Source organism: Scylla paramamosain, chromosome 7 (genome assembly GCF_035594125.1).
Source record: "Scylla paramamosain isolate STU-SP2022 chromosome 7, ASM3559412v1, whole genome shotgun sequence".
Taxonomy (NCBI): domain Eukaryota; kingdom Metazoa; phylum Arthropoda; class Malacostraca; order Decapoda; family Portunidae; genus Scylla; species Scylla paramamosain.
In genome coordinates, this window is record NC_087157.1 from 7897664 (window position 1) to 7920000 (window position 22337).

At 43.6% G+C, this 22337-nt stretch overlaps 1 protein-coding gene and 1 long non-coding RNA gene across 2 annotated transcripts in view; one reads left to right on the plus strand and one right to left on the minus strand.

The window, feature by feature from the left end:
- Positions 1–10682, minus strand: part of LOC135101977 (G-protein coupled receptor dmsr-1-like) — a 93568-nt gene extending 82886 nt beyond the window's left edge. Inside the window, exon 1 of the mRNA XM_064006509.1 lies at positions 7465–10682. Within this exon, the coding sequence (XP_063862579.1) occupies positions 7465–7692 (228 nt within the window). The 5' untranslated portion in view covers positions 7693–10682. The remainder of the gene's footprint in view (positions 1–7464) is intronic.
- The window catches only part of LOC135101979 (uncharacterized), a 204613-nt gene that overhangs the window by 40253 nt on the left and 142023 nt on the right, over positions 1–22337 (plus strand). The window lies entirely within an intron of this gene.

Below are 22337 nucleotides of genomic sequence, written 5' to 3' on the forward strand. Positions count from 1 at the left end.
AATCTAAGTAACTTAATCTAACCTAACTTTCCTCACTCTAACCTAACCTAATTTTTCTCATCCAAACGTTCCTCAGCCTAACCTAACCTAATTTTCCTCAGGCTAACGTGATCTAACTTTTCCCAATCTAACCTAACTTAATCTAACCTAACCTAATTTTTTCCAGCCTAATTTAACCTAACCTAAATTTCCCCACCCTAACCTAACCTAACCTAACCAAACTTTCCCCAATCTAACCTAACGTAACCTAATTTAGGGGATTATTTTGTACGGCTATCCTACTGTTGGAATGTTCACGAGGGAGAAAAGAAACCAATAGAGGACTTGAGAAAATATGGAAGATGTCACACCAACATCATTTCCATTGCAATGCAGCCAAGTCGTGTATTGCAGCGTGCTAGTTTGATTATATTCGTGGCCTTGTTGTGAGGGAGACAGTAGTTTAATAGTTTGTATTTAGGTTCATGAAGGCGGAATAGTTCTCCTTCATAGTCATTGTAATGCTGTCACGCTTAATCATAAGGTTGACTTGAGAGAGAGAGAGAGAGAGAGAGAGAGAGAGAGAGAGAGAGAGAGAGAGAGAGAGAGAGAGAGAGAGAGAGAGAGAGAGAGAGAGAGAGAGAGAGAGAGAGAGAGAGAATATTCAACACAGGTTACTTTGAAATAGGAAACTACAGACAGTAATTAGTTTACAGAAACGCACCTGCACTCTGCCCAGGTAACACGCCCCTCTAACTAGTACCTGTACACTAACAATGGCACAGCTACGTACGGCACTTACCTGTAGCCGGAAGCGACCTGATTAACTTTGAACACCGCCACTTTAACGCATCAGTGATTTCTCTATAATGTATCCGGAATGTCAGCCGTTTTTACATAATTAATTTGATCGTAATTAGATGTTAGTTTTTAATCAATAATGAATATCCCATTGATCAATAATGAATATCCCATTGAACGTCTGTATTACCAAGGCATCACCTTATTTTTGAATATTGCTCGAGGAATTTTTCTTTTTGTCTCCATTTACACATTCCAGTTATATACATTACACGTATCTTTAGTTTTATTTTCATTATAGATGTTAATTTAATGTAGCCTTGGCTGAAAAATTACTTACACATTCCAGTTATATACATTACACGTGTCTTTAGTTTTATTTTCATTATAGATGTTAATTTAATGTAGCCTTGGCTGAAAAATTACTATCATTATTATTATTATTATTATTATTATTATTATTATTATTAGTAGTAGTAGTAGTAGTAATAGTAGTAGTAACCTTTTCCCTTCTCGACATTCTCCTTACAATCACTTATCCGTCTTTCAAGTCGCTTACTTTTGTTCATTAGTAGTAGTAGTAGTAGTAATAGTAGTAGTAACCTTTTCCCTTTTCGACATTCTCCTTACAATCACTTATCCGTCTTTCAAGTCGCTTACTTTTGTTCAATCTCATAAATAGCTCTATAGTTTAGAAAAAAAAAAAAAAAAATAGCTAAAAACATTATATCTTCGAGTTTAGATTTTTCCATCCATACTAACCATGTTTCTACATTGGTCTGAATGTTGACAAAGGGCGCCATACCAAAAAAAAAAAAAAAAGGAATGAATTTCAAGGTTTATAGCAGGTGTCGCCTTTCTTAGATGGTGCTATGTTAATAATGACGATAAAAGAGTAGTGATAGTAACAGCCTTAGTGAAGGGGTAAATTTACGATGTTATTCTTTTTGTATTGAAACGGTTGAGAATCATCTCTAGTTACTTATTTGCGACAAACATATCTGTTATTTACATTACTCTGACTGACAGGAAAGTGACTACGTGAAACTCGGAAATTGGCAGTAGCAGTGAATCAGTTCAATACATAAACGCATCCCCCATACACCATCCGGACTCATAATCGTGCAGTTTATAATACAAATTAAACTCTTGTCCAACAGCGTCAGTTTAATTTTTATTCTGGATATTACTAGAGGATTGTATTAAGTTCACGTCGATGGTTTTTATACTGAAACTGTTAAAAATAATCTGCAGTTACTCATTTGCTGCAGTTATATATTTATTTACACTATTGTGACTGATAAAGAGGATTGATCACGTACATGAAACTCGGAAATTACCAATAACTGTGAATCATTTCAATACGTAAACTCAACAAACAAGTCTTAGTCCAAATATAAATCGGATATCTACCCACATATCCACACTTAATCATTTATTCACATCTGAATCACTAGAGATGGAAGGATTAGTATTCACATTCCATCTCCTCAGTTCATGAATACCCGACTTCAATCCATCAACCTTTAATAAATCACAGGAACCTTGAGCCCATGCATTCACGCAGCCCAGGTACAGGTAATGACTGATGGTTCCCGTGCAGGTGGTGAAAAATGGAGCTTTTAATGAGGATACGAAAGTTTGGGTCATGGGTGGGAAAGGAGAGGGAATAGTGTGTGTGGGATAGAAGGAATGAATCGAAGTGCATCGAAACGGGAGGAGGAGGAGGAGGAGGAGGAGGAGGAGGAGGAGGAGGAGGAGGAGGAGATGAAATGAGTGAGATACCCAGATTTCATTTATATGAGTGATTGATGAACCTTTCGTAAAAAAAAAAAGAGGAAGAGGAGGAGGAGAAGGAGGAAAAGGAAGAAAAGGGGGAAAAGGAGGAGGAAGAGGAGGAGGAGGAGGAGGAGGAGGAGGAGGACAACAACAACAACAACAACAACAACAACAACAACAACAACAAAAACAAGTACAAGAACAAGAAGAACAAGAAGAGGAGGAGGAGGAACAAAAACACAACAAAGACCGGAAAAGGGGAAAAAAAGACGAGCAAGAATGAAAGGAAGAGAAGGAGGAAGAGTAAAAGGAGGAGAAGGAGGAGGACGAAGACAAGGAGATAAAAATGGACGATGACGATTTGCAATTAGGACATAATGAAAACTGAGGACAGAGTTGTAATAATGACTTAATTGATATGGTGTGATCTGTGTATGTGTGTGTGGGGCCGATCTCTCTCTCTCTCTCTCTCTCTCTCTCTCTCTCTCTCTCTCTCTCTCTCTCTCTCTCTCTCTCCCCCTTCAAACATCTTTTCATTTTCTTCCCCCAAGCATAAATGGAAAATTAGGCAACGCATCAATTTTCTTTCTTCCCCGCACCGCTATACGTGTTTAATTCACTTGGGGGAACTATTTCCGTCCTGCTTTTTGTTTGTTATATCGTCTGTTTGGCCTCACCTGTCGCGTTCTTGTTGTGATTCAATAAGCCTTACCTGGAAATGCATTCTTGCTCTGTAAATATTTATGTGTACATGATGTAGAGAGAAATATTTGTGTGTACGTGGTGTAGAGAGAGAGAGAGAGAGAGAGAGAGAGAGAGAGAGAGAGAGAGAGAGAGAGAGAGAGAGAGAGAGAGAGAGAGAGAGAGAGAGAGAGAGAGAGAGAGAGAGAGAGAGAGAGAGAGAGAGAGAGAGAGAGAGAGAGAGAGAGAGAGAGAGAGAGAGAGAGAGAGAGAGAGAGAGAGAGAGAGAGAGAGAGAGAGAGAGAGAGAGAGAGAGAGAGAGAGAGAGAGAGAGAGAGAGAGAGAGAGAGAGAGAGAGAGAGAGAGAGAGAGAGAGAGAGAGAGAGAGAGAGAGAGAGAGAGAGAGAGAGAGAGAGAGAGAGAGAGAGAGAGAGAGAGAGAGAGAGAGAGAGAGAGAGAGAGAGAGAGAGAGAGAGAGAGAGAGAGAGAGAGAGAGAGAGAGAGAGAGAGAGAGAGAGAGAGAGAGAGAGCCAGCCAGCCAGCCAGCCAGCCACCTAGCCAGAAACAGACAGACAAGCATAGACAACCAACCCGCCGGACAGCCAGCCAGCCAGTCAGTCCAACAACCAAACAGACAGACAGACAGACAGACAAGTAAATTGAATTATAAACTCTACGGTAACATTACACCACATCTCATTACAACACGCTGACAAAATTCAATTAAAATGATGAAGACGTAAACTCAAGTGGTTTTCTTGGATTACAGTTTTACTTTGTTACGTGTCGAAAAAGTAAAACATAAAGAAGAAGGAAGGAAAGAAAAGGAAGGAAGGGATGGAAGGATCAGTGAACAAAAATAACCCATGCGCTCTCTTTTGTCTACCAGTAAGTGGATTGTCTCAAGTTTCTTTTTGCCCCTTTTCCATTCACCTTCATCTCGATTCCTCGTTTGTGCATCTCTTTTAAATCTCTCTTTTGTCTTATCTTTCTCTTTGGTCTCTTTGATCATTTCCAGGAAGAAGAACAGAGGAGAGATAAAGGTGAGCAAAGAGAGTGAGAGGGAAAGAGGAACAGACGAAAAGGAGATCAGAGGAAGGACAGAAGAGAGGAGGAAGTTGAGGGAGGGGAAAAGGAAGAGACGAAGAGGAAGGGAGTAAGAAGAACAGAGGAGAGGAGGAAGGTTGAGAAAAGGGAAGAGGAAGATACGAAAAGGAAGAGAGGAAGAAGAACTGAGGGACATAGGAAAGGTTAAGAGAGAAAGAAGGAGTAGAGGAAGATCAGAATAGGCGAAAGGAGAAAGGGTGAGAGGGGAAAGAAAAAGACGAAGAGGGAATGAAGAGGTAAATGAAAGGAGAGAGAGAGGGTGAGAGGGGAAAGAAAAAGACGAAGAGGGAATGAAGAGGTAAATGAAATGAGAGAGAGAGAGAGAGAGAGAGAGAGAGAGAGAGAGAGAGAGAGAGAGAGAGAGAGAGAGAGAGAGAGAGAGAGAGAGAGAGAGAGAGAGAGAGAGAGAGAGAGAGGTGACGCCTGACTCTTCCAAGCGTCAAGTATGTAAACACTTTTTCTCCCACGTGATTTATGGCTTCGAGAGAGAGAGAGAGAGAGAGAGAGAGAGAGAGAGAGAGAGAGAGAGAGAGAGAGAGAGAGAGAGAGAGAGAGAGAGAGAGAGAGAGAGAGAGAGAGAGAGAGAGAGAGAGAGAGAGATGGATGACGACGAACGGATGTAAAGAAGGATCAAGTAGTAATAACCTTAAAAAAAAAAAAAAAATAAAAAAAAAGACCAACATAGATAACAAAAGGAGATACGTAAGATAGGATTTATTATGGCGAAAAAAGGAAGGAAGAGTCTTTGAGTGGGCTTTGTGTGTTCACCTTCCCTTTCTCCTTATTGAGCTCCTAGTGAGGTGTGACAAAGGAGGAGGGAGAGAAAAGAAAGATGTGGGGGGGGGGGAATGCAGGTTGGATAGCGTGCAGCAAGTGTGGCAGGAGGTGTGATTGCTGTGGTAGATGTGAAAGGGACGTGTGTGTGTGTGTGTGTGTGTGTGTGTGTCTGCGAGTGGGGATATGTGGAAGGGAGTGAATTAGGAAAGTTAGGCAGAGCTGGAGGCATGAAGGAAAATGAGGGAAGGGAAGGAGATAGCGAGAAAAGTATGAGGATAAGAAAGAGAGAGAGAGAGATGTGAGGAAGTTAGAGGAAGGGAGGAAGTTAGGAAGAAAAGCGAGAGGATAAGGAAAGGATAGATAAGCGGGGAAAGCTGAGGAAGAGAGGACTTTGGGAAGGATGGCAGGAACAACAAATGAGAGAAAATTGGGAGGTGAAGAAGAGAGGGAGGAGAGGCAGAAAGGAAGGTAGAAAAGAGGGGGAAAGGGAGGGAAAAAGGGGGAATGCAGGGACAGCAGGCGAGAGAGGACTGGAAAATTAAGAAAAGGAAAGGAGACAGAAAGGGAGGCAGGAAAGAGAAGGGGAGGTAGAAAGAAAAGGGATGAACAATGATAAGAGGAAGGAAGGAAAGGGAAAATGAGGGAAAGAAGAGAGTCCGGAAAGGAAAGGAGGATATAGAAAGGAAAGCTAGAAATGAGAGGAAGGAAAGGGGAGAGCAAGAAAGGAAACAAAAAGAAAGGAGAAAGAAAGGAAAGCAGGAAGAGGAGGAAGTAGTGAGGGAAACATTCAGGAAGGAAGATAAGAGAAGGAGGTATAGGTGGAAGGGAGGGGACTGACTGGGAGGGCGGCGTGAGTGGCGTCGTGGTAAGAGGGGGAGAGGCGGAGGGGGAAGAGGATAACGTGCAGATGAATAAGCCGAGCAATATCACACCTGACGCTACCTATTCATCGCAACGCTTTCACGCTTCTCTTGTGGATCCACCCTCTTCTCGTGTATTTCTCTCTCTCTCTCTCTCTCTCTCTCTCTCTCTCTCTCTCTCTCTCTCTCTCTCTCTCTCTCTCTCTCTCTCTCTCTCTCTCTCCAGTCCCAAATTTCTTTAATCTCATAACTTCCTCACTTTTTTTTGTCGTCTCAGGCGACAGTACTTATCTTCCACTAAGTACTACACCTACACGCATCCCAATCACTAACTCTGCCACGCTGCCTAGATCTCTGTACTCCTAATCGGCCACACGGTCCAATGTTCTTTAATTATCACACAAACACACTCCCTCGCTCATTTCTCGCAGATGACAAAAGCTATTATTGTCCACCTACTCACATTCCCAGTCAGTCACTCCGCCGTGCTGCCCAGGCTTCTGTTCTCTTAAAGGGCGACACAGCAGGACCTCCGCCGACATCATAGGGCATCGCACCCCCCTGCTGGTGGCGTCCCAGAATGAATCAGACCGTAAAGACAATATTTTTTCCCTCTCTCCCGTAGCGCCGCCCGAGAACAACAACAAAGAGATTTACTTCCTAAGATTACCAACCAGGCTGACCTATCTCGTGTGTGTGTGTGTGTGTGTGTGTGTGTGTGTGTGTGTGTGTGTGTGTGTGCGTGTGTGAGATCGTCGGCCAAGATACAGCATCGTTACCATATATTTCTTTCGTGACAAGATTGCCGTCCTCTCTCTCTCTCTCTCTCTCTCTCTCTCTCTCTCTCTCTCTCTCTCTCTCTCTCTCTCTCTCTCTCTCTCTCTCTCTCTCTCTCTCTCTCTCTCAGCGGTCAGCATTCTCGGGGTAACATATAGTCTTTATTCCGATAAAATTCCAAATATTTTCCGTTGTCACTGAATTAACTTTACTCGTATCCAAATAGAAAATATAACAAACCGGTAGTGTTAAAAGAGAGACATGAATATTACGGGAGCTAAAAAAAGACAGCCACGCCTCCTTGCTTTGTGGTGCAAAGAAACGCTAATGATAAGTTGCCTTTACTTCATTATTTAAACCTTTTGCCTCGTCTTTTTTCCTATTGAGATTCCAGTAATTTCAAAGCTAGAAAGGCTTACAGTAATTTCAAAGCCAGAACGGCTTACAGAGAGAGAGAGAGAGAGAGAGAGAGAGAGAGAGAGAGAGAGAGAGAGAGAGAGAGAGAGAGAGAGAGAGAGAGAGAGAGAGAGAGAGAGAGAGAGAGAGAGAGAGAGAGAGAGAGAGAGGGGGGGGGGCACGGTCGCAAAAAAAAAAAAAAAATCTACGGTAATTTTGCACCACATTTTATTTAGTGTACGAGTCTACGGATCACGGAACACACACACACACACACACACACACACACACGTACACGTGCACGTACCTTATAGCCGTCCCGGAAGCCCACATCGCAGGCGGCGTGGTCTGTGAGCAGCGGCGGGGGGACACTGGCACCCACGTCCCCGCCGGTGTCGTTCCTCATAAGGCTGACGAAGAGCTCCAGGTTCTCTTGTGACACGTTTGGCAGGATGGACAGTAGGCTCTCGCGGGGCAGATACTTCTCCAGCAGGGGAAGGTGCTGGGCCCAGTCGTTGCCGCCCCCCGACATCATGAGTGGTGTTTGTGGGGGTGGTGGTGGTGGTAGTGGTGGCGTTATTTTGCTGTTGTTGTTGTTCTTGGTGGTGGTGATGACAGTGGTGGTAATGAGGATATGGTGGTGTTTTAGTCTGTTTGGTACTCTTAGTGTGTGTGTGTGTGTGTGTGTGTGTGTGTGTGTGGGTGGGTGGGTGGGTGGGTGTGGGTGCGGATGTATTTACGTATATACTGTCTTTACTTTAATGTTCTTAGGTTAGTTTCACTGGTGCAGTCAACGGATCTTGTGTCTTATCACTGTTTTGTATCGCGTCGAGGTAATTCTATTTTTTCTCAAAGTTTGATTAGTGACAACTTTCCTCCACCAACTGCTCGCTGCAAGTTCCTCTTCCCGGAAATCAATATCACCGGCTAACTTTGGGTTCACATTACGAATTTTTATTACTTTCCTCTTGATCGATGCTTGCGATGAAGACTTTCTGGATGGGACTCCTCTTCCACCCTCCGCCCTGTGTGTCTGTGTCTGTGTTCTGATTACATAACACAGCACCACGTGGGGCTAGGGAATGATGCGGCTATTTGAATAGAGCCCACTGATTCCTTTCACAAAGCTCCCCTGGACAACCTCCTCCCTTCAAGCTTTGATGTTAGAGATAGAGGGGAAATCTTCGTTATAACTGGACTAGCCGATGGGTACTTAGTTAATGGAGGGCTTCAGGTGCACGCGGCCTCACCTGGTGTTTGGAACTGCCGTGGCTCATCTTTGCTCTTCCTGCCCCCTCCGTTCTCGACAGGCGGCGCAGCGTTAAGGTTTATGGCTCAAGTGTTTAGTTTGAACTATGGCCTGGTTTGCCAACGCTCCTCAGTTAAGTGACTATTCTTTCTTTCTACGTATGTCAAAACACTACTTGTTATGTGGATCCCGTGCTGTGAGTGGTGGGTGTGTTGGCTTTGATCATCGGGCTTAATTCACTGCGGGTGAGGGATCATGGAGGTGAGAAATGATGAATGGAGTGTAGCGGCGCTTGCTGACACACAGAGCTTAAAGGTACCTCACTTAATCCCGCTGAAACACAGGCTTTCAATCACAGACGTTACTGCGGTGATACTCATGAGTCAGGGTTTAAGCAGCAAATGGCCTGGATGACTGTGTGTTAGTAGCAATACCCTTTATCCTTCATGCGCTACCCTTTAAATCCAGTGAGGCGTATTCTGCCACTGCGATCCTTTACTTGCACTCGTGACTCAAGGCGAAGGAGAGGCTTGGGAACATCTGGTGACTCCTCCCCTCACTCGCCTCACCAGCTGCGTCCCTGATTTGTGGACTTGTATCCCAGTCCCTCTCTTACACTGGTGCCAAGGTACCAGGTGGTCTGCGTGGTGAAAAGTGGAAGTCTCGTCGTCGCTTCTCTAGTTTGGGCGGTACTGGTGACTTCTCAAGATCTGAATATGTGGATTTGCATTGCCGTGTGGCTTATGTGTTGCTGTCTAAGGGAAAGTTGATCTGAGTGTCAAAATCTGGACGTTTGGTCGATCTTCCTGTTGTGTGAATGTTTGTTAATTTCTTAAAGCCATTATCTGTTGCTTCCTAACTAGGCATGTGGACTGACGTAGAAATGTGAGTTTCGGTATTCGTGTTACTATGACTCTCTCTCTCTCTCTCTCTCTCTCTCTCTCTCTCTCTCTCTCTCTCTCTCTCTCTCTCTCTCTCTCTCTCTCTCTCTCTCTCTCTCTCTCTGGCCTGGCCTGGTTCTGCTGCAGCCACGCGCGCCCTGCCTGACTATTTTGTTTCAGCGTAAAATTTATGGCCTTGATTTATTATGCGAGATCATTTGGCGTCGTATGTATTTATTTTTTACCATACTAATTATGTTTTTTTTTTGTGAGGTTAGTTTTGGTATCGCTATCACAGGTACGTTTGTTTGTCTTTTTGGTGGATTTCTACATTACAGTGAGGAACACAACCGGCGCCACCTTGAATGTGTTGCCTTTCTCTTTCAGTGTCTCCTTCAGCGTTTCCTTCAGCTTGTTCTAGATCTTACTGGCCTCCCTCACTGCAACACTTCAATAACCCACTGCAATGTCACCTGTATTCTTCAGGGAGGAGATTCACCTACGTTCTTGTGTTTATTGGTGTTGCATGTGCAGGGAGGATATGATGAGAGGCAGCAGATAAAAGGTTGTCCTGGTGGTGATGGTGGTGGTGATGCTGGGCAGTGCGAGGGAAGCAGAGGCCCCTCCCAGCTGTCCGCCGCGCCTGAAGAAAGGAAATAATAGAAATTAGAGGAGGAATTACCCGTTATTGTAATTTAAGATCTAACTCATTTCCTTATTTACTAAACCTTTTTCTGACTATCCACTTTAGGGACCAGCGCCTTCAGTTGGCCTTTCTATGCTTTTATGCAGCCCTACCTAGAACTCTTACATAAAAAAGGAAAAAAAAAATCTTCGGTGCCATGCCACCCCACCGCATTCCCACCGCTGCCACCGTATTTTTCCTATCTCTGACCCTCGTGTATCGGTCACTTGGATGTTGTTTTCGTTTCGTCTACACATATTTTTATAGAAGAGCATGATAACACCACTTATTCGTTTGTCACTCAAGAGAGAGAAAACAGTTGATGCAAATGTTTCATAATTTTTTGTTTCGTCCACGCAGGAAGTGATCAGGAAGGATTCAGAAGGGCAGAGAACAAGAATATTTACTATCGCACCATGTGTTCCTTGGTCGCTTGAGGGAAAAATTAATAAAGGAGTAGTTTGCTAGTACTTTTATTTCATCCACGTATGAAGGTACTCAGTTTGCCACCATTACATTAGTCATTCATCAGTCATTCTGAGGGAAATAAATATAAATAAACCATTACGTAGCCATTAATATTGTCTCATCCACGAAAAAAAACAGTTCAACAGTGATTTTTTTAGTATTTTTATCACTACCACCATTTATTTATCGGTCACTAACCTAACCTGACCTAACCTAACCTAACCTGACCTAACCTAACCTAACCTAACCTAACCTAACAACCTAACCTAACCTCATTTATTCATCGGTCACTTGAAGAAAAAATACTAAAGCAGGACATGCCCGTTGCTTTTGTATAGTCTATTCTCGCTGGAAACTTATAAGAGGAGATGCAGACAAGCAGGCGACGGTCTGTGGGTGGACTGGTGTGTCTCCGCGGAGGGTGTGCCAAGGTGGAAGGCACCGCGTCATGTAAACTGTGAGCAAAACTGGCACGAAATGACGAGGACATGTGACTTCAAGGGGGAAAGACAGGCTGGGAAACTTAAATGTTGTTTGTGTCTCTTTGTCTGTCTGCCTGTTTGTCTGTCTACCTCTGTTTATTTGGTCTTTTTCTGTTCGTGCGTCCGTCCACCCGATTATTTGTTTCTCTCTCTCTCTCTCTCTCTCTCTCTCTCTCTCTCTCTCTCTCTCTCTCTCTCTCTCTCTCTCTCTCTCTCTCTCTCTCTCTCTCTCTCTCTCTCCATGAAATTAAACCGCTTATGTAAACGTGAATGAAAAATGTGCGAGGGTATTAAAACAACGGATATAAAATGTAAAGGAAATGACGCGCGCCGGTTTGTCATACCAGCGGGAACTAATGCAGATGGGGCAGTTTGGGGAGAAAACCACAAACATTATAGCGTCACTGAGAGAGAGAGAGAGAGAGAGAGAGAGAGAGAGAGAGAGAGAGAGAGAGAGAGAGAGAGAGAGAGAGAGAGAGAGAGAGAGAGAGAGAATGTATCCAATCCATGCTCGAATAAATGATCCTCGATAATTTAAAGTTGTGTTTGTATTATCCACTCAAACATCCCATCTACTCTCTCCCTCCCTCCCCTCCCCCATCCACTCCCACCTCTTCCCTCTCTCCCCACATCCATCACTACCCAACTTACCCCGTCCCTCTCCCTCGTCCCATCCATTATCCCCACCTCAGTCTCTTGCACCACCACACAATTACTGATCTCTAATGCACTGCCGCCAGCTTTACCTGGACACTTCCTGCATATTGTCAGAGTCCACCACGCTTCATAAGTCAGGTGCATAATCAGCGGCGGTCAAGTTTATGAAGGTAAAAGGATTGTACGAGTAATATGAAGCGATTTTACATTCATTACCACGGCCGCCGCCACTGCCACCACTGCCACCACCGTCACCATTACCAGAGAGAGAGAGAGAGAGAGAGAGAGAGAGAGTTAGAGAGAGAGAGATTTGTTTATTCCCACAGTAACCTTTGCTTTAAGATAATGCGGCTTTACGTCAGAACTCGGATTGGAAAACTGTCAGGCAATAATAATAATAATAATAATAATAATAATAATATTATTATTATTATTAATAAACGGTTTACTCTTTAGGCAGTTAACAAATTGAAAATGTACAGAGGGGGTGGGGAAATACTTAACATTTATCCTAAAGCTAAGTCTAATCTAGAAGGGATGTGTGTGTGTGTGTGTGTGTGTGTGTGTGTGTGTGTGTAAGTACTTGCCAGCTATTGAGTTCAAACCAGAATGGAGTGAGCAATATCTTTGAAAATGGTTGTACTTCATTATTATTACATGTACCTACTCATATTTCCAGTGTATGTATGTATGTTTTGGCACTCACGAGAATAACTCACTGTTGGCCGCTAGTAACTAGAGCACCGCATTTGATAAAAAAAAAAAAAAAAAAACGATAGAGTTTAAACAAACAAAAAAGCGTCACTCACAGATGTTTGTAGAAGAAGCGAAACAAAACACTCGCAAAAACACACACACGTACAAAAAAAAATATGAAACACTTCAGGATTTCCACCATAAGTCAGAACCAAAACACACACACACACACACACACACACACACACACACACACAGAATGCGGGAGTGAGTCATGTTGTTACTAGGAAAAACGCGAGTGGCGGTAGGGAAGGGGAAAAAAATATATATCGGCCTTTTCCTGACAGTGTGACGCTGTGGCGCGAGGTTGCGAGGTTGCAGGTCACGTCCAGACTGCGTCAAGGGTCGAGGTGTGGCGGGGAAGCGTGCGCCGGCGGGAGATTTTCATCCTTTATTCTCAGCTGCGTGATCGAGTGTTTCTGGAAAGGCAAGGTTACGAAAAGGGAGAGAGAGAGAGAGAGAGAGAGAGAGAGAGAGAGAGAGAGAGAGAGAGAGAGAGAGAGAGAGAGAGAGAGAGAGAGAGAGAGAGAGAGAGAGAGAGAGGGCTTTGGTGCTGGAAAAAAAATAAATAAATCTTTCTTCTCCAGTTTAGTGTACTATTTAAGTCCGCATTCAGAAACCCTTTGCTTTCTTACCACGACTATTTTCAAAGGCCACAGAGATATTAGCCGGTTTCTCAGGAACGTTTCTCTTATGTAAAAACTCTCTCTCTCTCTCTCTCTCTCTCTCTCTCTCTCTCTCTCTCTCTCTCTCTCTCTCTCTCTCTATATATATATATATATATATATATATATATATATAAAACACTGTTAAAAACTCGTGCCCTTTCAACCAAAGCCTTTTGAATGTAGTGGAGATGCAGCGCAGAAGTTTTTCAGAATCTGTTCCTTTATACTTCACCCTGTATACTGTACCCTCGCAAGTACATAAACCCACACCTCCTCAAAAACACAGGCAGGTGTTCATTATACACAGGTAAGGGACCAGCATCACAAGTACCTGATTATCCTGCTTGCGTATCATGTTTACGTAGATCAATACGTGGGAGATGAGCAGGCAGGTGGTTAATCATTTCGTTTTATCCTTAAGAGGCTTGCGGCGCCCCCTAAGCCGCTGCACTGAGGCTGATGCTGATAGCATAAGAACATTATGTGAATATTGTAAGCTACAAAAAGTCATTAGGCCTACACATGGCAGTCCCTCTCTAAAACATATCTACATATTTCCATCTGTCATTTCCACTCGTTAAGTTTCTCACCGGGAACTAACAACCTGACTACTGAATCTATTCCAGTCATCTACTACTCTTTTTAAATCTAACATTATGAAGACTGAACCTGTTATTTCTTGCCCTATCCTGATCAGTGACGCTGTGAATTATATTTATGTCACTTTTGTTAGTCCTTATAAGACCTGAAGACCTCCATCAGGTAATATCTTAATTTACGTCTCTGATGAGGAAGTGTGGACAGAATGACAGAGCACCCCAATAGCATCAAGATTCAAAGTAGTTTCATAAGAGGTTTACCATCTCGCTGTTGCCTTCCACTGTTCACTTGCTTTTACTTTCAAGCCACCCAAGCTGTTACTGAAGATTATTGTCGAAGTTGTGTAGGCTTAATTCGCCTTATTCTTCTCACTCCTTTTTTCTCTCTCCCTTTTTTCGTCCCTCTTCCCTATCGTGGCCTTTAATCCTTTGTACACGTTACCGAAAAGTCATGAGCAGTTTCCCCTCGCTCCATTTTTTTGTCCTGATCCGTAAACAGTTTAAAGGTTAACGAAGAGCGTAGGTGAAATTTTCTCTTCTTCTTCCAAGTCTTGTTTTGTTTTCCTGAATGGCGAGCGGCATTTTATTATTTTATTTTTCCTTCTGAGGTGAGCCAAGGGGAATGAAGGTCATCTTTTATATTCTGCGAGAAGAAAATTTAATCTCCCATCCTCTTCCTTCCATAAACGCTCCCTACACATTCCCTAATTTCTCATTACAAGCCTTTTCAAAACGTCGATGGAGCAGCACACACACACACACACACACACACACACACACACACGAAGACATTGGCACCTTCACTGATTGACTTCTAGGCTGTTGAGGGTTCTCCACTCTCTATATCCATAAGGAATGATTATAACGTAATTTTTCGGTTAAATCATGTAACTTAGAGTAAACTGTACTTTGTCATTGTTGTTGTTGTTGTTGTTGCTTTTAGTAGTACTAGTTGTGGCGGGAGTATTAGTAGTAGTAGTAGTAGTATTTCCATTACTATTAGAGAATGAGTGAGTGAGTGAGTGAGTGAGTGTGTGTGTGTGTGTGTGTGTGTGTGTGTGTGTGTGTGTGTGTGTGTGTGTGTGTGTGTGTGTGTGTGTGTGTGTGTGTGTGTGTGTGTGTGTGTGTTGGGGACGGGGACGGGGACGGCACCAACTTTCCTTTAAAATTCCTTTCAATCACAACTGATCCCTGCCACTCAGGACTCGCACGCACTCTTCATGCCAGACCAACAACAAACTGCCTTGACCTTCCACGGATTATATATATATATATTCTAAACAAGAACTCATATTTTTCCTTACATTTACGAAAGCCACTTATTTACTCTACGTTCTAAGTCTTCCTTGCAGTGTAATCTTTCCTCCCTGATTCTCTTTGGTGGCCTGGCTTTTCCATTTGATATTCTCTGTGTCTGGCTTCAGGCCTCACACTCCATCCCCTTGTAATGGCTTAACAGCTTCATTTCACCGAGTCGTGCTGATCTAGACTAGCGCTTCTTATCTCCAAACTTCCGCATTGTGTCGTGTAGCCTTCAATTTTCCAGCGTGGGTTCTCGTGTGCTCATTTGCCGTCAGGAGCAGGAGGAGAAGGAAGGTGTGCGTGTCATTATTTACAGTTCTCCGCCTCCACCCTGTAATTCCCTCTGCGTCTCAACCACTTGGTCTCATTCGTGTTGTGCACCTGACGCTCCCCTGACGCCCCTCGGAATTATGAACGCCCTCTCATAATTCTCAACGGCAGCAGCTGGTTGGGTTCTGAAGGAGGGGGACGTCTGTAGTGAGTGCCGGTTTGGTTTAGTGTTCTGTCTTTCAAACCTGTTTCATTTGGATCGCCGCTTGCCTCCCTCTTCACTCCTCTTCTCCTCCTCTTGATCCGCTCAATTATTTTTCCCCTTGGGCTGATTCCCTCAGTAATTAGTTTACGCTAGAGACTCGTTTGCTGCCTCCTTCAGCATCCACATGTTGGGGTTTGGAAACTGACTGATTTCCTACCATGATTGTGTTGTGGTGTAGAAAAAAGTGAGGATGATTGAAAAAAAAGGAGAAAAGTAAAAATAAGAATTGGCTGGGAGGAAAATATTGTACCGTTATAGAAGGTGGATAAAAGAAAAATAAGAACGGGTGAAGAGAAATATATTGTAGTATTTGAAAGGAGGAGAAAGAAAATGCAGATGGAAATGAGAAGTGTAGAAGAAAATCTGAGTAGGGTGGAGGAAGAAGAAAAACGTAAAGAAGATGAGGATAAGATGGAGGCACAAAAAGAGGAGGTGGAGAAGGAAGAAGAGGAAGAGGAAAAGATGCGTATGTACTTCCTGTCACTGAACCAAAAGCTCCCTGCCAGTTAAATCCTGTTGTTTGTGCGGAGGATCGAGGCTGGGGGGCTGGAGAGTGTCGTGGTGGCGGCCCTGCTGTTGGCCATCACCTGAGTTGTATTGCACTTCATAGATCCTTCCACTCCCTTCATGGCCTCGTCTAGGCGGAGGAACAGCGTCCTAAGGGAAGTTTCATTTGCATTGCACTCACTTCAGGGACAGACGGGCAGTAGGATGAAAGTAGGTTTGTCCTGAGATTGCCTGACACACACACACACACACACACACACACGCACGCACACGCTCACGCACAGGCTCTCATTCCTCGCCTCGGGTCCTCATCAGCAGGAATTCAGGTGGTTATGGTAATCTTATCGCGGCGGTTCTTTCCTCAGCTCTTTAGAATGATTAGGCATCGTCTTATCGATTCCCGCTAATGCTAATGCTGCCCACGAGGAGAAGATAAAAATAGTCGATGGTAATGACGGGATTAATTGTGGTGGTAATGGTGGTAGCGGTGATAGTGATGGGGTAATTGTTGTCTGGAGGGGAGAAATAGGGTCAAGGGGCGAGGGGCGTGGTGATGGGGGATGATATGGGTGAGGGGTGGAGGAGGCTGTGTGTCGCAAGGGGGTGAGGGGTGTGAAGTGGTTGTGAGGGGTACCCGTCCTTTATTTGTAGGTCAGGCTGAGTGAGTCACACGCACTGTTAAATATGGACACACACACACACACACACACACACACACACACACACACACACACACATTAGATTATACAAATATATCCATGTCTGCCAATCACATAAATAGAGAAAATGAAAAAAAAAATAAAACTATACAAATTTATCCACTGTTGAAACTAATTACGTATACCCACCCACCTCTCTCTCTCTCTCTCTCTCTCTCTCTCTCTCTCTCTCTCTCTCTCTCTCTCTCTCTCTCTCTCTCTCTCTCTCTCTCTCTCTCTCTCTCTCTCTCAAAACATCACTCATGTCTTATCATTACATCTGAGCAAAGTATTTTTCGTTGTTATTTTTTCTCTTCCTTCTTATTCCTTAATCATCACACCTTGGAAGTTGTCTATGTCTGTCTGTCTGTCTGTCTGTCTGTCTGTCTGTCTGTCTATTTGCATATCTGTCTGCCTGTCTCTCTCCGTAACTGTGTGGCCGTCACTGCTCCTCCCTGTCACCGCCTGCTGCAGGTCACCGCCTCACTTTTTTACCAACTGCCACGCGGCGGGAGAGAGAAACTTCTACTGTATATATAAAACTGAAAAAATATGGATGGCGCGGCCTCCCCTTGTCGGATCAACACGGGGATAAGGGACAACCCGCGCGGCAGGAAGGGGAGCAGAGGGGAGGGAGCCGAGAGCCGCTGCCTTCTGTATAAACACTGACAGAATATAAGAGCATAATAAAATAAGGGAAGCTGCAAGAAGCCATCAGGCCTACATGTGGCAGCTCTTTTATGAAACATACCTACTTATTTCCGCTTGTCATCTTCCATTAAATTTGTCTAATCTCTAAAATTTGCCTAGTGACTCAGTACTTACAACTTCATTACTGAGTCTGTTCCATGCATCTATTTGATAACTAATTTCTTCCTTTTTTTTTTTTTTTTTCTATCTAACTATCAAACTTGAACCCATTATTTTTTTGTCCTATCCTGATTACTGATCCAGAGAATCTTATTTGTCACCTTTATTAAATCACCTATGCTTAACCCTTTCACAGCAGATTCTTTTCCCATAATCCCTTACAATTTTTCAGACACTTCTCTTTATACCAAAACATGTAAAATATTTCTGTGGCCTACAAAATACAAAATCAGTCTTTTATCCTCTCTTCACTCTACCTGTCCATACAAACTACTTTTTTACACTCTTCTAAATGTCACCAAAATACGATCATTGGAGTAATGAGATAAAAGTCCTCAAACAGAAGCCAAACACACGAGCGCACCACTTTCTTTGCATTGGTTCCTGTTCTCAAAAGTATTTCTCTCCTCCAATTTGTTTCGGGGCGCCGCGGGGAGCTGTGCGTCTTGGGTGTTGGGTCTTGCAGAGTGGCTGGAGGCGAGGCGAGGTGAGGGGAGGCGAGGGGAGGGAGCGGAGTGGCCTGTGCCGAGTTAGAATTCTGGTGCCGCTCACGAGTTTCTGGCTTTCCCTTTGCCGTTGGTAGGGTCTTGGAAGTAAATTCTCTCTCTCTCTCTCTCTCTCTCTCTCTCTCTCTCTCTCTCTCTCTCTCTCTCTCTCTCTCTCTCTCTCTCTCTCTCTCAGTGGTGTGAAAGGTACATAATTACTAATAATTGCCACTTTTCTATAATGGTAATGCTGCTATTTCTCTCCTCTCCCTCCCCAATTCTCTCTCTCCCTCTCCCTCTCCCTCTCCCTCCCTTCCTTTTTCTCTTCCTCTCTCCACGCTTGAGGACCCGACAGCTATTCCTTCGCTGACTGAGTTTTGGCGAGAGAAGGTGAGGTGGTCTTGGCGTCACTCACTCTTGCAGGAAGGCAGCGGCGTGAGGCGGAGCTTATCACATGAAAGGATTGGCGTTTCACGGAATAGAGGGGAAGGGAAAGAGAATATCTGATTGTAGGTGACTGCAGGTGTGGGCTAGTATGTATATAAGAAATGAAACTGTTGTCTTACGCACGCAGATGTCTATAGAAGGTTTAAGGAAGATGTTTGTGTACAGGTTTAAGGAAATGTTCGTACGTTAGTGTTGAAGTGTTGTACATTTGGGGTAAGTGAGTTTGATGTAAAAATAAGGAAATGATGAAATAGAATAAATGAATAGATAAATGTAACATAAAAAAAAAGCTATAGATTAGTTTCATACTTTAAGTGCAAATGAGTGTGACTTGAAAAATTATGATAAAATTAGATAAATGGGTAGATAAGAAGAAAACTAAGAAACTATATTATAGTTAAACTGGGTAACCTTTTGCAACTGTTGGAATGAATTTGTGAGATGCAGGAAGGTTGGAGAGGTTATAAAAAGGGTTACGAAAATAGGAGAGAGAGAGAGAGAGAGAGAGAGAGAGAGAGAGAGAGAGAGAGAGAGAGAGAGAGAGAGAGAGAGAGAGAGAGAGAGAGAGAGAGAGAGAGAGAGAGAGAGAGAGGGCGATACTGCAGAGATCAAGAGTTATTTGTTCGGTATCATATTTATTTATCGTCTTTTCATTCACTAGATCATGTTTCAAGCCAATTCGTTCCCTGCGTCCTCATTATCGGCCTCTTTGCTCACGACACGCTCAATTATTCATCCCGCCATGAATGTTGCATGAGATGTGGCGCTCTCCTCCCTCTCCTCATTATTTTCCTCATATTTTTTTCCGTGTGTAACTATTTCTTCACTTTTCTCTCATGTTTTTTTTCTCGTTTTCCGTATCTTCCTCGTGTTACGTGTATCCTTTTTCTTTTTTCTCCTTGTTTATGTTGTTATCGTTTTCCTTGACCTCTTCCTCTCGGTTCCTTCCCCTCCTCCTCCTCTTCCCAAGCGCTCACTGGTAACAAACCTCTCAATACCACATCCTTTCAATCTCTCTCTTTCCTCTCCTGCTGACTTTTAACCAGTGTTGCTCCTCCACCCTCTTCCCTCCTTCCCCACTACGCACCGGCATCTCTCCCCTCTCCTTCAGCCTACACCATCACAGGTCTTGAGCCACCACCTCTCCCCTCGCAGCCCTCTAGTGGTTTTCAATTACGTAAGATGAACTAAAGAAAAGTTAGTCTGAGGTTAGTTTACTGATTTATATTGAGAACATATCGCTTTCTTGTGGCTTTCTGTCTCTTACTTCTCGTCCTTTTGTATTTTTCCCTCTATTGTGTGTGTGTGTGTGTGTGTGTGTGTGTGTGTGTGTGTGTGTGTGTATGTGCGTGTCTATTCTCTTTTACTCCCTACTCACTCTCTCTTTCTTCCCCTCGCCCTCTCTCCCTCGATGGTCCTCTTGGTGGTTCAGGAAGGAATGGACAAGCACAGAGTGGAGTTTGAGGTGCAGTATTTTCTCCCAAACCTTCTCTTTATGTTTTCTCTGGTAAGTCTGCATGTCCATTCGTCACTCATAATTTTGTTCCGCTCATTTTGTCTCTCTCTTGTCACTTTGTTGGTCTGTTTGTTTCTTATTCATTTTGTTCTTCATCCTTTATCTCTCCTTTGCATCAGTCTTTCTGTTGTTTACCTCTTATTTATGTCTCCCTGTCTGCTCAATCGATCTCACTCATTTTTTTTTGTACTCCTCTTCCTTTATATCCTCCTCTTTAGTCAGTTTGTCTTTCTCTTCTCCTCATCCTCTTTATCCTCCATCTGTGGCCAGTTTGTCTATCTGTTTTTACCTCACTCAATCATTTCTTTTTTTTTTCACTCCTCTTCCATTTTATCTTCCTCCCGAGTCAATCTGTTTTTTCTCTATCCCTCATTCTTTCTGTCTTCCATCTCTGGTCAATCTGTCTGTCTGTCTTCACCTCATTCATGTTCTTCTTTTCTCCTCTTGTTTCATATCTTTCTCTCTGTATCCAAGTCCCCTCCTCTCTATATCTTCCATCTTCGGCCAGTCGATTTACTTGGCTCCTCCTCACCCTTTCTCTCTCCCTCGTCTACCTTAGGTCCGTATTCAGAAACGCTCTGCTCTCTCTCTCTCTCTCTCTCTCTCTCTCTCTCTCTCTCTCTCTCTCTCTCTCTCTCTCTCTCTCTCTCTCTCTCTCTCTCTCTCTCTCTCTCTCTCACCACGACTATTTTCAAAGGTCACAGAGATGATTAGCCGGGTCCTGGAGACTGTTTTTCGCTTTAATAATGAAAAAATCTCGTTAATCTGTCACTTGAACCGTAAAAACACCATTAAAAACCCGTAGAGCCTCAACTACACATTCTTGAAAGCAGTGGAGGTGCGGCGCACAAGTGTTTCCGAATATGATCCTAAGTGGGAAGTAGAGTGTGGTGTGAGTGTGGTCAGAGCGTGGCGAGTGCAGTCTTCAGAAGCGTTTGCGTGTCTGTCGCCACCTCGCTTTCTGGGGCGCGGCGTATGTTTGGCAGGCGGAGTGGCGGGAGGGCGTCCTGTTATTGATGGGGAGTTTTTAAAGTTGTGCGGTGGCCTGGATGGTGCTAGAAACTGAGGGAAGCTAAAGGGGGGAAGATCGGGAGGTCGGGAGGTGGGGAGGTGGATAAGGGGAGAGATGAAGAAGTTGGGAGGGTAGTGATGGGGAGATAGGAAGAAAGGTGAGAAAAGATGGGCTTGTTTCTCTCTCTCTCTCTCTCTCTCTCTCTCTCTCTCTCTCTCTCTCTCTCTCTCTCTCTCTGAAAAATGATGTTGGCGGTACATTATTATTCAGTGTTGTTGTTTTGTTGTTGTTGTTGTGTCCTTTGTGCCGTGAACCAATATGCTTGTTTGTTTGTGGATCTGGATTTGTCAGTTTTTTTATCCTCTTTATGATTTTATGAGTTTGATTTCATTCTTTTTCCTCATATTTTTAGGTTTTGTAGTATGTGGCATACTTTCCCATCTTTTTTTTGTATTCGCTTGGTCCTTTTTTCGTGATTTGTGTCTTTTTTTTTTTTTCGTGTCGTTTTAAGCGGATTGTGTTTTCAGACCGATTCACTCTCTCATTTTTTCTTTTATACGCTGTTTATTTGTTTCCTTTTATTGGTTTGATTTCGTTTCTTTCATCCCGTTAACGTATTGTCACTTCGTTGTTCCACGCTGATGGGATGTGGCTTCAGTGTGTATGTGTGTGTGTACGTACCAAAAGACATCAGTCAAGAAAAACGAAGAAAAAGAATCCTGTTCTTACCATCACCACCTCGATCATCACCATCATCACCATCATCATCACAGTCATCATATCATCGTCGTAGGAGCTCCATTGCTTCACAGATTGGTGGTGAGAAGGTTGGCGGAAAAATTTGATTGGCGAAGTGATGGTGAGTGGTTAGAGGGAAGGTCAAGAAGGGAAGGAGAGAGGACAGGAAAGGTGAGCTACACGAATGAACGAGGGAAGAAAGGAAAGGAAGGAAGATGTGATAAAAGAGAGAAGACGCTTATAAGGAGGAGGTCAAGAAGGGAAGGAGAGAAGGCAGGCAAAGGAAGGTGAACGGATGAATGATCGAAGGAAGGAACGAAGGAAGAAAGGATGGGAGTGAAGGAAGGAAGGAAGGAAGGAAGGAAGAGTGAGAAAGTGTTGGAACGGAAGAAAGGAAGGATGGAAGGAAGGAAGGAAGAATAATGAAAAGGAGACGTTGTTAATAAAGAAATGAAAGAAGAAGAATGAAAAAGGGGAAGCACTGGTAGCGAAGGAATGAAAGAGAGACGAATATAAAAAGAAGGGTATTAATATTGATGGAAGGAAGAAAGGAGGGAACGATAAGGGATTTAAGAAGAACCAAATATAGAAAAGAAGGCATCGGTAGAGAAAGGAGTGAAGAAGG